At 55.0% G+C, this 12,097-nt stretch overlaps 1 protein-coding gene across 26 annotated transcripts in view; it reads left to right on the top strand.

Moving 5' to 3' along the window:
- NCOR2 (nuclear receptor corepressor 2) overlaps positions 1 to 12,097 on the top strand; it is a 240,904-nt gene that overhangs the window by 118,145 nt on the left and 110,662 nt on the right. For all 26 annotated transcript variants that reach the window (XM_026457393.1, XM_026457404.1, XM_026457401.1 and 23 more), the window contains one exon: positions 7,932 to 7,998. In XM_026457393.1, coding sequence (XP_026313178.1) covers positions 7,932 to 7,998 — 67 coding nt within the window. The remainder of the gene's footprint in view (positions 1 to 7,931; positions 7,999 to 12,097) is intronic.

Raw genomic sequence — 12,097 nt, 5'->3', positions numbered from 1 at the left:
ATATAATATAATATAAAACAAATAGATGAATAATAAAGATTTCCTACACTGTAAGGAGTCGATTTCTGTTAGAACAACCTTTGTGTGTAAATTATTGGAACTGATTTGTCTTTAGAATTTTAGTTTTTTGGATATTTTCTACTAAAATTATTATCCCTTCTATATTTCAGATTTCAATGCGGTTATGATTAACTTTCATTGTGCAGTCCATTCATTTTTTTAAAATTCTATGACTCTGGTTAGTGGAGTGATGGGAGAGAAAACAAGGGGGTGACATTAGCCAGAGAGGTCAGGGCAGGCAGTGACAGTTGAGGGGACCCTTGGAGGCTGAGCAGCAGCTGGCTGTGTGGACCTCCGGGGAGTGTCCCAGACAAGTAGAACAGGAGGTGCAAAGGCCTCCTTGAGCTGGCAGGGGTCACAGAGAAGGCTGGCATGGCCCGAGGAGGTCGGCGAGGGAGAGGAGGGCACAGGCCAGGTCACGGGGAGCTGGTAATGAGTTCTGGCTTTATTATCTGTTGGAAGGGAATTTGGTGATGAAGTGTATCCCAGGAAGCAATGTGATCAGATTTTTGTTTTAAAAGTTCGCTTTGGTGGCCACAGGGAGAAAGGACCTGGGGGTAGGGGCGAGAGTAACATGGGAAGGCCCCTGCAGGAGCTGCTGAGGTAGGTAGTGAGCGCCCTGTCATTGAGAGGTATGCAAGCTGAGAGAGCATAATGTTCAGGAAATCTGCAGTGCCCAGGAAGCTGCCCTCGGCAGCCTCTGCACCCTGCACTCCTTGCAGGCTCTGACGTTTTGTGACTCTGCTCCTGCTAGACTGCAGAAACTGTCTCGTGTCCAGTGCAGACATGGGAAGGGAGGCCCTGTGCAGGCCCCGTCCCACCACGTGGCTGAACACAGGGGCCTCAAGTGGGACCGCAGCGCGTCCTGGCTGTCTGACTAGCTGTGTGTCCCTGTGGGAAGTCACTTTCCCTAGGGCTCAGTTTCATACGTGCTCACTGAGGTCAGTGCTCAGCGTGTAGAGCACATACTGGGTTTTTGGTTCTTCTTTCTTTTATCTACAGAGACCCAGACTCTTTCATTCATTCATTCATTCATTCATTCATTCATTCATTCATTCATTCAACCAATATTTACTGAGCATCTGCTACACGCCAGGCACTGTTCTGGGCATCCAGGACATAGCAGTGAACGAGGCCTAACATTCTAGTAGGGGAGGCTGATAAGAATAAATACATTGTGATAAGTGACTGCCACCATGGGACAATGAGATGACCCAGCCGGGGTCAGGTGGGTGCCCAGCTTCCCCCGGAGCAGCCTCCCCCACGCTCACGGCCTCCTCGCCCCTGCTGCTGTCATTGCTTCAAGGTGGGAGGTCATTCCCTCCCCTGAGACCTTGCCCCGTCACTTTAATTTCTCTGTGTCTGCATGCTGGGGCCGCAGAGTGAAAGTTAATTTCACGCTTGACTTCCTGCTGCACAGATGATTTCGGACGCGTTGGAGTCACCCGTAGCCGCCTCCGCTGCCCTCCCACCGCCACCTGCTTCGGGCGCTGTTGGTGTCCCCTGCTGCAGGAGGGAGAGCTCAGACCACCGGCGTGGGGCCGGGGCAGCCCCAGAGGAGCAGGAGATGGGGTCTCCACCGAGGGATGGGCCCCACCCTGGGCAGGACCCTGTGGGAATTCCTGAGCGTCTGTGGAGCCCTTGTGGGATGTGGTGAAAGGGCGTGGGGCCCCGGGGGTGAGCAGCAGCCTTTTCTTTTTTCACAGGCTGATTTCTTCCCTCCTGCTGCCTCATTTGGGGGTCGGCTGATGGGAGCTGTCAGACCCGGGGCTGTGCAGGCGGAAAGGGGGACCAGTCAGGACCCAGGTTTCTCTTAGCAGGTCTCTGTGGTCTCGCTCAGAGACATCAGATGACTCCCCCAGGGTCACGCAGACAAATTCCTAGACCAGTCCTAACTGCACATCCTTCCAGCTTCGTCTCCTGGGTCTCTACTCCAGACCCTGCCCCTCCTTAGCTGGGTGACCTGAGGCAAGTTACGTCACATTGCTTGGCACTGTCACAGCTTTTGGTTGGTACTCAGTGATCAGGAGGTTCAGACCATCACCCCAACCCACAGTCTCTTCCCAGGGTATCCAGGCCCTGCACGGCTGCCTCCCTCTTCCTCTCCTCCGCAGCTGGGGTCAGGCTCTCCCTGAGCACCCCTCCTGCCCCCTCCAGATTCACTATTTCTGCCTCTCTCCCTAGAACCCAGGGCTCTGCTCATTTTCTTCTTCCCACCCCATTCCTCTGCTTCTCCCAGGCCTCAGCTCAAACCTTCCTTCCTCCAGGAAGCCTCCCCTGATTGCTCCAAGCTTTCCTTTTCCAGTACCCCATAAGCCCCAGGACCAGTCCCAGCCAGGGTCTGACCGGACTGCCCTGGAACACTCTCATAATTCCTGCCTCCTTATCCCACCCTCCTACGTCCTACTTCTCCTTCCCAGTGCCCTGGCAGATGACAAGACTGGGTTTCCTTATAGGGGGTGTGTTTTTAAACCCTGACTTCTTTGCACTCCATGAATGCCTCTACCAGCAAACTCATCGCCTGCTGCTTGGCCCATGCCTCAGAGCCCTCCTAGAGACTGTGGTCTTTACGTTTGCCGGACAGAAGCTCAGCAGAAAAGATTTGTCTGCAGTACAGTGTTTGCATCTTCATTGCCTAAACACTGCTTGGAACAAAATAAACACTTAAAAAAGTTTGCCAGAGGAATGTTGAACACGTGGGCATCCTAAACCGGGAGTCTAGGGGACTGTAAACCCGGGTGGCTGCCTCCAGGAGCGGGAAGGAACGTCTGAGTGAGGAGGGCTGGTGTGAGGCAATAGGGAGTAGTAGGGCTGAGGAACGGGGAGCTTGGTGACCTTTGAAAGGGGCAGCCAAGCCTCAGTTTCCCAGCCTGCGGCCATGAAGGGGTGTGGCCCGATGACCTGATGTTTTCAAGAGAAGCTTTAGGTTTGGCTTTTTGTGTAACAGCCTCTGATTTTCAGTGCTGGCAATGAATTTAGGATTTTAGAAAGCACCGGCCAGGCACGGTGGCTCGGAGCCTGTAATCCCAGCCCTTTGGGAGGCTGAGGCAGGCGAATCACAAAGTCAGGAGTTCGAGACCAGCCTGGCCAACATAGTGAAACCCCGTCTCTGCTAAAAATGCAAAAATTAGCCAGGCATGGTGGCACGCGCCTATAGTCCCAGCTACTCGGGAGGCTGAGGCAGGAGAATCACTTGAACCCGGGAGGCGGAGGTTGCAGTGAGCCGAGATTGTGCCACTGCACTCCAGCCTAGGTGACAGAGCGAGAGACTCCATCTCAAAACAATAAAAAATAAAAATAAAAATAAAGCACCACGGCCCAACATGACACCCTCAGAGGCTGTCTCTGGCCTGTGCACTGTGCGATTTGTGACCTGCGGACTTGATATGTGTTTGCGGACTTGACATGTGTCCTCTGGCGTGGTACGTGGATGGCTCTGGGTGGCAGGCAGTGTCCTTAACCAGGGAGGATTCACACCCTCAGTTGCTGCCCATCGGTGGCGAACGACGGCTGCGTGCACATCACCGCCACTCCGAGGCCTCATGCTCACCGAGTCATTTTCCAGCTGTAGTGACGGCCCCACGGTTTGTGGAAGATCACATGCCAGACCAGCTTCTCAGCGCTGCCTTAATACTTGGCCATGAACGGGGCTGCTGAAAATGGCAGGAACTTTTCTGTCACAGTACTGGAGGCCTGCACTTGGAAATCAAGGTGCTACAGGGCCACGCTCTCTGGAAGGCTCCAGGGGAGGCTCCTTCCTTGCTGGTTCCAGGTCCTGGCTGCCGCTGGCCTCCTTGGCGTTCCTTGGCTGGGAGATGCGTCACTCCCGTCTTTTATATTCGTGTGGCATTCTTCCCGTGTCTGTTCGCATCATCTCTCCTCCGTGCGTGTCTGTCTCTGTGTCCAAATTTCCCCTTTTCATAAGTCATTGGATTAGGGCCCACCCCAGTGACCTCACTCTAACTTGCTTCTTGCTCTAAAGACCCTGTTTCCAAATGAGGTCATGTTTTTAGGTGCTGGGGCTTAGGACTTACACATATCAGGGTTTTTTGGGGGAGTGGTTGGGGGTGACATTCCCACCTGTGCTAGGCAGTGTACCGCCTGCAAACCCCAAAGTCAATATTGTTTGGTCTTCACCATCCTGTTTCAAAGTGGATTCTCTCTCTTCTTTTGTGGGAAGGCGGGACTACTTATTTGGAAGTAACTAGATTGTACATTGTACAACAGAAGAGTTGCAAATACACTCTTGAGAGTTTCCATGCACACTTCACCTGGCACCCCTCAGGAGGACAGCTTATATAACAGCAGAGAAACACCACAACTGGGGACTGCCGTGGTGGCCCACGCCTGTCATCCCAGCCCTTTGGGAGGCCAAGGTGGGAGGATCACTTGAGGCTAGGAGTTGGAGACCAGCTGGGCAACAAAGCAAGACCTCGTCTCTACCAAAAAATAAATTAGCCAAGTATGGTGGCATGTACCTGTAGTTCCAGCTACTCAGGAGGCTGAGGCAGGAGGATTGCTTGAGCCCAGGAGTCCAAGGATGCAGTGAGCCATGATCAAGCCACTGCACTCCCACCTGGGAGACAGAGCAAGACCCTGTGTCTAAAAACAAAAATCAAAACAAAACGAAACAAAATACTAACAAAGAAATAGCAGCACATGACCCTCCACTAAACTACCAGCTGTCTTTGCATTTTCACCCGTCTCCCCGCCAACGTCTGTTTCTGGTCCAGGATCTGATTCAGGTTCTCACGTGACATTTGTGCACATGTCTTCTTAGTCTCCAGCCCGTGACAGCTTCTCAGCCTTGCCTTGTTTTTCACAACCCCAACACTTTTGAAGAGCACTGGTCAGGGCTTTCTTTGGCAGGTGTTTCCTCCTGGTAAGACTGGGATGGTAGGTTTGGGGAACACCAGGAGAGGTCAGGGGGCTGCGTAATGCCGACGTGATGGGAGCCCTGCCCTAGGTCTCCCCTGTCGCCTTAGAGTTATCCCTTCTTTGCTCTGTTCTTTGCTAGGGACTCACCAAGTCCCACCTACCTTCCAGGGGAGGGGAGTTAAGTTCCGCCTCCTGGAGGTAGGAATATAAAGATTTGTGGAACCACCACCATGATTCATTCATACTTGAGGGGAGATTCTTTGAGACTGTGCAAATTTCCTGTTGCTCCTTAAAATTTTGCTAACCAATTTAGCATTCATCCCCGGATCTTGCCAGCGGCAGTTGGGTTATTACTGCATTCTAATGACGATTTTCTGTTTCCCTCATTTCTTGGACATTTATTCATTGGAACTCTACAAGAAAGATCTGTCCCTTCTCCTCCATGCATTGATGTATTGAGTCATTTGTTTATAATCACACAGACTCGTGGGGATTTGTTTTATTCCTGGGACGCTAATCTGGTCCCAGAGCTATTTCTGTTGTCACTCACATTGTTCCCGCTCTGGCAGCTGGAAACCTTCAGGCTGGGTTCTGTGTCCTTTTAACTTTTGTTTTCTTTTGTTTTTGGCAATTCTTGACTAAAGTCACTGTGGGCTCTTCTTGCATGCTTCCTGGCCGAGCGCTGGACTCAGCCATGTCCCGGGCAGCACAGTTTCTGGGATTGGAGGACGGTCTTCACCGAGATCTGGGTGCTTCTGTGCTCAGTGGCCCTGGGCCCTCACTGCTTCTACGCCTTCACAGCTGTCTTTTGCATAAAAGACCAAACCCTTTGCCATGTCGAAACTCACAGGACCTGTAGGACCGGCCTTGCCAGTCTTGCTCACAGCCCCTCCTCCGTCCTCTGTCCCTCCCCAGCACTGTCCAGCCACAGGACCTTCCTCTGTCTGTGCTTCCAATACACAGAGTTTGTTCCTGTCTCCTGCGGTGCCCTCCAGCTGGAGTTCCCTTCCTTCTGGATCTTCCCAGAGCCGGGCCCTTTTGATGACGTAGATCCCAGCTCAAGGCCATCCTCTCTGGGAGACCTTTCTGCACCACGGAATCTAAAATAGCCCCTCACACCCTGCCCCCCAAACACTCACTAGCCCACCACTCTACTTAAGTTCCCAAATCCAGGATTATCTTGGTCATCTTGCTTATTGTCAGTGTCACCTCTGTGAGAGCCCACAGCTGTGTCTTGCTCCCTGGTGTGTCTCCAGCACCTGGAACAGTGCCTGGCACATAGTAGATGCTCAGTAAGCACTTGTTGAATAACAGAAGACGAGGCTCTGATGCCATAGATTTCAGAAGAGGAAACTGAGGGCTTCTGAGGTGTGCTCAGAGACACCCTGTTATGAGATAAAGGGTGCTGGTCCTAGCCCGTGGGACTGAGGACCCCTGGGGCCCACCCTGACCAGGGTGGGGGCCAGGCTGATGGAAGGTGGGGAGGCCCTGGCCAAGGCACCACCAGAATGACCCAGGGACTGAGGTGGATTCCAGGCCCTTGAACCCCATGAGGCTTCACTCGTCCATCAGAGCCTGGGGTTCTCTCCTTTTCCTGTTTCCAATGGGGCTAGGGTCCTGGGGGCTAGATAGAGCGTGGCTCCCAGTCAGCAGCTTTGGAGCTTTTGAGGGGAGTTGGACACTGCTGAGAATATGAAGAAGTTGGGGATCCCCTCCCCAGAAAAGTGGGTGCCACTGCATGCCCCGGATTGGGGACAGACAGCAAGTTAAGGTGTACAGCAGGCTCCTGAGGTGGCTGTGGCCCCAGGTCCTGGGAGGCTGCAACACCCTGCTTTGTGTGTCGGAGACTGTGGGGAGGGGCCTGGGAAGAGAAGAGGAAGGTGCTGAGGTCTTGATGCAGGGGTGGGTGGGGGCGCTTTCCAGCCCTCATGGCATGGGCTCCAGAACCTCCGGCCTCTACTCTCCAGGGCTCCCTCCCTTTGCCTGTCTCGGGGTCTCTGTCCGCTTTCTTTGCGTCTTGTCTCTCTTCCTCTCCCCACTTCTCTCTCTCTCTCTCTTTCCCTCTCCTAGTTTCATCTTCCTCTGAGTCTCTGTCCCTTTCCTTTGGATCTTGTCTCTCTCTGACTGCCTCTCTATCTCTGTCTGACTGCCTCTCTATCTCTGTCTCTGCCTCTCTATCTCTCTCTCTGGGTCTCTGTCTCCCTCTCTCTGGGTCTCTGTCTCTGTCTCTCTGGGTCTCTGTCTCTGTCTCTCTGGGTCTCTGTCTCCCTCTGTCTCTGCCTCCCTCTCTCTGGGTCTCTGTCTCTCTCTCTGGGTCTCCGTCTCTCTCTCTCTGAACCTCCCATCTCCCAGGATGTGCCTGCTTCCCTTGGAACCTGCAGTGTTGTGTGTAACCTGCTTGGCCTGAAGTCTGAGACCCCCCTGGCCTGGGGGTTTTGAACCCTGAAGTCCATGCCTGGTGGCCCCACCAGCTGCCCCACCCTGCTTGTGTCCCTCCCACCGGCGGCAGGACTGGGTGTGCTGGAGGGCTGTGCACAGCACCTGGTTGGAGTCAACCCTGGGGCCATGCAGGCCACACCCTGACGCCCGGCCTGTAGGCGGCAGCAGGTCTTGGGGTCTCAGGCTCCGTGGCCTGTATTCCTAGTTGGAGGCTGTGGCTGTTTCTCTGTGGCCGTCTTTCCATGGGCAGGTGTGGCTGCTGGGGTGCATGTGGGCAGGGGCGGGAAGCCACAGGCCCCTCGGCTCTGGGAACCCTCTTGTCTGCACACCGGGCTCAACCTAAATGTTGGCGGGGGCTGCCTCGCGTGCGGGGGAGTGAGGACGCACATTGGCAGCTCACGGGTCTCTCTGGGGATACAGTACTCTGGGGTCTTATCTCCCTGAGAACCAGTAACGGGGCAAATTCGGGGCTTATTCTCAGCAAACAGGATGGCGCGGGGTGCAGCGCCTGAGTCCGGCCAGGCTGACCTGTCTGCCGCTTCCCTCCCGCACAGAAACCAGGCGATGCGGAAGAAGCTAATCTTGTACTTCAAGAGGAGGAATCACGCTCGGAAACAATGGGTAAGTCCACACCGTGGCCCCCATCAGGTTTCCTTGAGATCCGGGGAGAATCGAGCGCACAGGCGGCCACACCTGCGTGGCCCTCTCGGTTCCGCAGCTGCCTCCTCCCTGAGCGTCCAGGCTGCGGAGGAAAAGCCAAGACCGGCCAGGAAAGGAGGAAAGACCACAGCTGCTTCCAGAAGGCCTCAGGGTGGGTGGGGGGGGGAGGTCCTACGGCCCCTCTTCCAGCCTGGAAGGGAAGAAAGCAAAATGTTGGCCTGGAAAATTAGTTGCTAAACCCTGGTCATGGGACCTGTCCTGGGCTTTTCAGGCAGAAAGAGAGGTTTTGGAGAGAGGTGGAGGATCAGGGTGGGCTGTGTGCCGGGCAGCAGGGGCCGCAGGGCGCACCCTGACATATGAGCCTTTCTTGGTGCACCGGGCCCAGGTCCAGGCTCAGAGAAACTGAGACAGTGGACAAGCATTGAGCCCCCTTTCCCTGAACCTCTGTTTGTGGCCAGTGGCCTCATTCAGGTAGAAAAGGGTGCTGATTCCTGCTTCTCACTGTGGGCTGTGCATCTCAGCCCACGGCAGGGAGGCCGGGTGTGCCAGAGGCACGTGGTGGTGGTTTAGGGCGGCTGTGGACATCCCCCATTCCCCAGAGGAGATCAGGGTCGAGTATTCTCCCAGTTGTCAGGGAACGAAGCGCGGACTCAGATGGGCTTCAACAGGAAAGGAATGGGTGTAGCTGGCAATGTCTGTTGGGGGTGGGTGGCAGGAATAGTCTTTCAACTCAAGTCTTGCTTTCATTTCATTTCACTTCACTTCACTTCATTTCATTTCATTTCATTTATTTATTTTTGAGATTGAGTTTCACTCTGTCACCCAGGTTAGAGTGCAGTATCAGGATCTCTACTTACTGCAGCCTCTGCCTCTCGGGTTCAAGCAGTTCTCTCGTCTCAGCCTCCCAAGTAGCTGGGATTACAGGCGCCCGCCACCATGCCCGGCTCATTTTTGTATTTTTAGTAGAGAGGGTTTCACTGTGTTGGCCAGGCTGGTCTTGAACTCCTGACCTCAGGTGATGCACCCGCCTCAGCCTCTCAAAGTGCTGGGATGACAGGCGTGAGCCACCACACCTGACCCCTTCATTTCTATGCAGTTTTTTCAACTCTGTGTGTTAGAACATTGACAAACTGAACCTGAATTCCCATAGCAGGTGGGAGCCAGAGGGAGCTGCCCTTTCTCCGACGGTATCACAGATGCTCTGATTAGGCCAGGAGAGGGCCGGGGTCCTGTGAACCAGTGGCTGATGCCGGGGAGATGGAGTGAGGCCACCTGGTTTTGGCTCATGGGACCTTCTGTAGAGTTGAGGATGATGTCGTTGAGTCCACCCAAGCCACGGGGCTGCTGGGACCCCGGGAATGGGATAAGGCTGGGGAGACCCTGAGAAGGTCCCCACCTGGGGAAGAGGCGGCCTGGATGGGGACTACTGCCTTGGGATTCTTAGATAGGAGAAGCCGCAAGGGCTGGGAACTAGGTTTGCTGGAGGGTGGAGGGGCTCCCCTTGTACCTGCAGCCCCCTGCCCCACCTCTGCCCTCCCTCAGCTGTGTTGGGGTGGGACCTGTGAGGCAGCTCCCTGTGTCCTTTCTGGGGTCAGATCTGCCGGGCACCAGCCTCCAGAGAGGCCCTCCAGGGCACAGCAGTGGCTGTGTCATGCCTGGTGCCTGTAGGTCTACGGTACACAGTAGGTGATGACTAAGTGCTGCTTGAACGGAAATGGGCTGGGACAGAACAGTGTGTGGGACACCGAGGGTGTTAGTTGATCCAATGCCTTTGGGGCCTGGGTGCCAGCAGTCACGGAGTACCTACTGTGTGCGAGGCTCACAGTTGGTGTGACACAGGCCCTGTCCTCAGACTCGCAGGCTGCGGGGACAGATTGTGCGTAAGGACGAGGAGGATGCCCGCACACCCTGCCCGTCCGGTGCCTGTTGTATTCCGGGCGCTCTTCTGAGTGCTCTCCATACATTAGGGCATTTAGTCCTGTGAGGTGGGCGCTTGATCAGCCACATGTTTCAGATGAAGAAATTGAAGCACAGAGAGGTTAAGTAACTTGCCCTAGGTCACACAGCTGGGAAGTGGTGGAGCTGAGATTTGAATCCAAACTACCTGGTTCTTGAGCCCATGCTCTGAACCCCCAAGGGGCAGTTCCAAGAGAGCCCAGGAGGGTGTGTGGGGTATGGTGGTGTGGTGAGTGGCCACACGGCAGAGCTGAGCAGTGCCTGGGGAGGGGGACCCCAGGCAGGCATGGCGTCCTGGGCAGGTGTGTGGGCATGTGGGGCTTAGCTGGGGCAGGAGGTCCTGGCACCTGGCTCTGGAAGGAGGGGCTGTGCTGTATCTGAGGAGAGTCTTCCCTTGGCCCTGCCTGCCTGCCCTGGCCACGAACTTGTCTGGGCACTAGATGGAGGAGACACTTCCAGCCAGATGCTGGTGCCTGGGAAGCTGTGGGCAGCCCTCAGGACCCAAGCCTTGCTCATAGATGAGGAGAGGTGGGCTGCCCAGCAGTGCCTTGCCCAGCTTCCTCAGACCCCCCACCTTGACTGGATGACAGGCACTTGGGCTGGTACAAGAGACTCTTGAAACGAGCGTCCAATCTGTTTATCAAGTTAAGAGATATCCACACAGGGCTGCTGGGTGCCCAGGAGACACAGGCCAGGAAACAGACCAGTAATGCGGGGAGAAGAGCTGGACAGAGGGGTAGGCTCTCGAGATGGGCTGGGGACCTCAGTGCTGAGGTAGGAATGACCAGAAAGGACTGGCTTTGTGCAGATCTGGGAGTCAGGGTGTCAGGCAGAGGGCATAGCAGGTGCAGAGAGGCCCTGAGGCAGGAACCAGCTTGGGGCAGAACCTGGCAGGCCAGCGGCAGGAGCCAGATCACCTGGAAACATCTGCCCTCAAGCTAGGATGGAACATTCAGGTTTTATTCCGAATGCAGTGGGACACCGATTCTTAATAAATGCATTTGTAGTAAAGAATCCAAAGTCCTTATTCTAAGAAATTTGACAGAAGAGTACAAGGAACGTCTATATACCCACCACTTAGAATCAGCCACGGTTACCATTGCCTTGTATTTGCTCTGTGTGTATAATACGAATATAAACGTGTTTGTTGTTACACTCTTGGAAAATAGGTACGGAGGCGCCAACCTTCAGCCCTAGTAAATACTCCCCCTTTGTCTCCTGTGAGGGAGGAAATCCTCTCATTTCCACCTAAAATGACTGCCAGTTCAGCGCTATCTTGCCACCTCCTTGACAGTGCCCCCCCAACCCACCGTGGTTCCCCCCTTGGGGTGAAGGCTCATCCAGGGAGGGCAGAAGAGGATCTGATTTCCATTTAAAAGGATTGCTACAGCTGCTGGAAGGAGCTCAGGCTGGAGGTGGAATTGGGGTGGGCTTGAGTTCTTTAAAGATCGCCAGTGACTCCTTGGGGGGTCTGTGGAGGGGGTGGAGGGCGAAATCGGCTTAATTTAAAGCTAGAGAAGACTCAGGCAGAAACCAGGGACTTCCAAGAAGGGTCCAGGGTGGCTTCATGGCCCATCTTGGGACAGACGGAAACAAATTCAACACCCCCTGAAGCTGCGGTGGCGACTGGGATGGTCTCTTTCTTGTGGTGTAAGAAGCCGAAGTCCCTGACTTCATTGATTTCAGTAAGGCCTGGGAAGGGGGGCTTGGCCGAGAACTCCGATGTGCCTGCCTCACCTCCAATGGGGAGCCAGACCCCCCTCAGACCCAGGGACCCCCACACCTTAGCAGGTTCCTGGGACCCACCTCTTGCCAGAGAGCAGGGCCTTGTCCCTGTCACGGGATGCTCAGCACCAGCACGGCCCCCCAGGCCTGCCACGTCTCCTGGGAAGCTGAGCTGGCCCCTCTGGAGGCCCAGCTGGCTGAGAGGCTGGCTCAGTCTGTGGTCCCAGAGGCATGACTGGCCTGCTCCTTCTCCTTGGCGGATTTGCGCTCCCAGCACCCCACAGAGTAGCCGGTGGGGCGGGGGCTCCAGTCTTTCCGTGTGTGTGTGTGTCTGTGTCTGTGTGTGTGTGTGTGTGTCTGTGTGTGTGTGTGTCTGTGT

Source organism: Piliocolobus tephrosceles, chromosome 10 (genome assembly GCF_002776525.5).
Source record: "Piliocolobus tephrosceles isolate RC106 chromosome 10, ASM277652v3, whole genome shotgun sequence".
Classification (NCBI taxonomy): Eukaryota; Metazoa; Chordata; class Mammalia; order Primates; family Cercopithecidae; genus Piliocolobus; species Piliocolobus tephrosceles.
This window is presented reverse-complemented; position numbering and strand designations above follow the sequence as displayed.